The sequence below is a fragment of the Temnothorax curvispinosus genome, unplaced genomic scaffold (assembly GCF_003070985.1).
Source record: "Temnothorax curvispinosus isolate PA1 unplaced genomic scaffold, ASM307098v1 QBEX01001512.1, whole genome shotgun sequence".
Classification (NCBI taxonomy): Eukaryota; Metazoa; Arthropoda; class Insecta; order Hymenoptera; family Formicidae; genus Temnothorax; species Temnothorax curvispinosus.
Window position 1 is genome coordinate 196 of NW_020211292.1, and position 3551 is coordinate 3746.

A 3551-nucleotide genomic window follows, 5' to 3' on the forward strand; every position below is an offset into this window, starting at 1 on the left:
CTTTGTGTAAAATTAGAGGTTACTTTTAATCTATAACCTCAATATAGCCTCAAAGCTGTCAGACACCAAATAATTTTATTTATTTCTTGTTGTGTTTACACTATTATTTCATTAAACTTCGATTAATTGGCAAAAATAGCCAATATTATCTGACTATTCCGCTAGCTAATCATGGATTAATTAATTGAAATTGGTTAAAATCAATTATTATACATATCTTTATTCTACTTTTAATTTCAGAGACAGAAGTACAAAAGAAATGGAAATCATTGAGAACTGTATTCAGTCGCAAATTGGGGCAGTTAAAGCAGAAAATGCCAAGTGGAAGCGGAGCTGATGCAAAAGGAAAAATATCACAAATTGAGTGAGAGTACTGGGGTGATATGCAATTTCTTATACCACATATACGTCACAAGTAAATTACAAATGATATCATTTATAGAAGATATATTCATTTTCTTATTCATAATTGTATGCACTTATATGATGTTTGAAGTATGATTAATATTTTCATTCCTGTTTTATTGTCTCAGATTAAACAGAACATCAAATTTTCATAACAAACAACTTCAAATCTCTCCTGCGTCTTTGGGTTCTCCTTCAAACTTGGCTTGTCCTTCAAACTTGGCTTCTCCTTCAAACAGTGGAAATTCGGTTCTTAAATCAGCCAGAGAAACAGATAAAAACACAATCAAATGTACTGCAATTGAATCATTGCCTTTGCAGAATGCAGACTTTATATTACCTGAAAATCCAAGTATATAATATATATTCAAAAATATTTCAGTTATAATTGTTTTCAATTAATTTAATCTTCATGTTACATTTAAATTTGCAGGTTCTGCATCGCTCCTCACGCAAACACCAAGTAGTGAAATAATAGTGGTTTCTACAAATGATTCTTCACATCTTGAAACATTGTCATCAAGCAGCTGTGAACAAATAAAATCTATGTCTACTAACGAAAGTGAAAGTAAGAAATATTCATCTAGCATGAAGTCTAAACGCAAAGTTCCTACAACAGATAAATTTTACACGAAAAGGAAGAAGGAACTTGAATCTTGCTCAGCTCGTATGTCAGAAGCATCTGAGTGTATGAAGGAAACACTTACCGCAGTAACACAATCCTTGAAAGAGCCAAGTGGAAGTGATGATCTTCAATATTTTGCTTGTCTTCTGCCTATATTTAAGAACCTAAATGATGACCAAAAGACTGAATGTCTACAGACATTGCTGAATGCTATGATAGAATTTGGAAAAAAAAAACAAGCATTAATTAAAAGAATGAAGGAATAATTAATATTTGACTGATATATACCTCTATTGGAGTTTGCACTATATGATTTTTTTTATTTTATTTCTAATATTATGTGCAATATAATGTTTGCCAATTTAGCAGTATATCAGCAATACAGTTTAATTTCTTTTTTTAAGTCCTTATGACGTTCAACTTTTGGTTTTTATGTTTATTATAAGATACACATTATTGACATTTGTGTATCGTATGTAATACAGCACAAGAATTTATATTATTTTATTACTTACGCCAAGTGTTCCTATATCTGTGATTGTTCGACCTGCTACATGTATAATTAGTTAGTTTGGAAGATAATTGTTACTTTCAGTATTTCTTTAAGATTGGTAAAGGAAATCCTTGTGTTCATTATCGTATTTCCTATTTTTATTTAATGTTGCATGTTCCTTATAGAGATGCTAATATGTATGTTAAATAATAGAGAATAATGGATGTTACATTATATATATATGGACAAATGATATATGATGATATATATAATAAATAATGGACTATAATGATGTTATTTTAAATAAATAAGTACTTTTATTATGTGATATGTTTATTATTACCTTATTATACTATGCAATAAATTTCTTATGAGACACACAAAGTTTTTGTTATACACGAAACACTTCATATGCAGATTCATACACAATATCAAAAATATTACTAATAGTTAATAAACAATTAACATAGTCAATTGAGATTCATGTTTATATTATGAAAAGCTTGGTCCCATTGCCATTCAACTGCGCCCTCGTCACTATTTACATAATCCCGAAGTACATTCCTTAAATTAATTATTGCTCTTCCAGCATTGTTAGAACCAGTTCTATGTAATTCTTGTATATGGGGTGAGTTATTCTCATTTCTCCAAGCACCAGGTTCAACAATACCATTAACTTCATGATCTAATAGACCACGAGGGCAATAACGTCCACCAACACCTCCTTCCTTAGTAAGCAGAAAATTATGGAGGCATATTAATGCTTTTACTATCACTTCAGCATTATCAGGAGAACAGCACAGGGAACGTCGCAGTACTCTCCACTTAGTAGTAAGTATGCCAAAAGAATTTTCAACTACTCTACGTGCCCTAGAGAGTCTATAATTGAAAATTCGCTCAGGACCACCTAAATCTCTCTTTGGGTATGGCCGCATCATATAAGTTTTTAGCGGAAAAGCCTCGTTCCCTACAAAAAAATGTGGAAACATTATATTTGTGTTGGGGAGGAAACATGACAATGGCAGATCAAGAGAGCCGTCCTCCAGAGCAGAACCTAGTGCGGATTCAGCCCACACGCCTCCGTCACTCATACTACCTACAACAAGTATAAGATTAACTATTAATAACAAAGAACATAATACAATCACTTTCCAAACAACCCACCATAATCTCCTATATGGACCCAAGTAAATTTATATTCTGCATCAGCAGCAGCCATCAGCACTATGCTGAAAAATTGTTTGTAATTGTAGTATAGACTTCCTGTTTTAGGAGGGCACTGGATCTGAATATGTTTTCCGTCTACCGCCCCGATGCAATTTGGAAAATTCCAAATTGTATAAAACTTTTCAGCAATGTTCTTCCATGATTCTGCCGTTGGTTTCGGAAGATAAATTGGTTGAAGTACATTCCAGATGACATTGCAAGTTTCATAAATTATTTCGTACGCTGTAGATTTTCCAATTCTGAATCCTCTTGCTGTTGTACTCACGCTGTCTCCATGAGCAAGAAATCTGTCACATAAAAATTATTTGCATGCTGAATCTTTTACCGACTTTATTTCAACACATTAAAAATTAGATTACTTACGATAATGTCAATGCTAAGCGCAAACTTGGTGGATGTGGAATCCTTTTGGAAAACTTTTGCAACTGTGGCTGTACCATAGTGAGGAGATGATCATATTGTTCTGCTGACATTCTATAGTCTTTATAAAATAATTCATGATCTTCATTCAGAAGATAATGGAATAAATTGTCATAGTGGCCGCATTTCTCTTTATCAAAATGAACTGGTCTCACCCACCATCTTCTATTTACTTTTGACAATTTTTGTAATACATCACTACTTGTTGCCATATAATAATTCCATGATATTGAAAGTATTACCAATAATTTTTGCAGACGCTTTAGATGTTTCTTTCTGTTTCGCAACATTTTTAATATTTTGTATATAATCTATCTGACACAGACAACTTCTTCAGATACAAGTTAAAGGTGACTCCTCATGCACGACGAAAAAGCGAAG

The 3551-nt window shown here is 32.4% G+C and overlaps 2 protein-coding genes across 2 annotated transcripts; one reads left to right on the top strand and one right to left on the bottom strand.

Annotated features, from left to right (window-relative positions):
* The first annotated feature begins 327 nt into the window (after window positions 1-327).
* On the top strand, window positions 328-1717 carry LOC112465531. The gene is made up of 4 exons (XM_025033102.1): window positions 328-415; window positions 534-757; window positions 839-1269; window positions 1709-1717. Exons 1-4 carry the CDS (start codon window positions 384-386, stop codon window positions 1715-1717), a joined length of 696 nt encoding a protein of 231 aa, XP_024888870.1. The 5' UTR covers window positions 328-383.
* A 276-nt stretch (window positions 1718-1993) lies between these two features.
* On the bottom strand, window positions 1994-3485 carry LOC112465521 (protein ALP1-like). Its single transcript, XM_025033091.1, has 3 exons — window positions 3114-3485; window positions 2688-3037; window positions 1994-2619 (listed from the first exon to the last, which is right to left on the bottom strand). Exons 1-3 carry the CDS (start codon window positions 3458-3460, stop codon window positions 1994-1996), a joined length of 1323 nt encoding a protein of 440 aa, XP_024888859.1. The 5' UTR covers window positions 3461-3485.
* Between the last annotated feature and the right edge of the window lie 66 nt (window positions 3486-3551).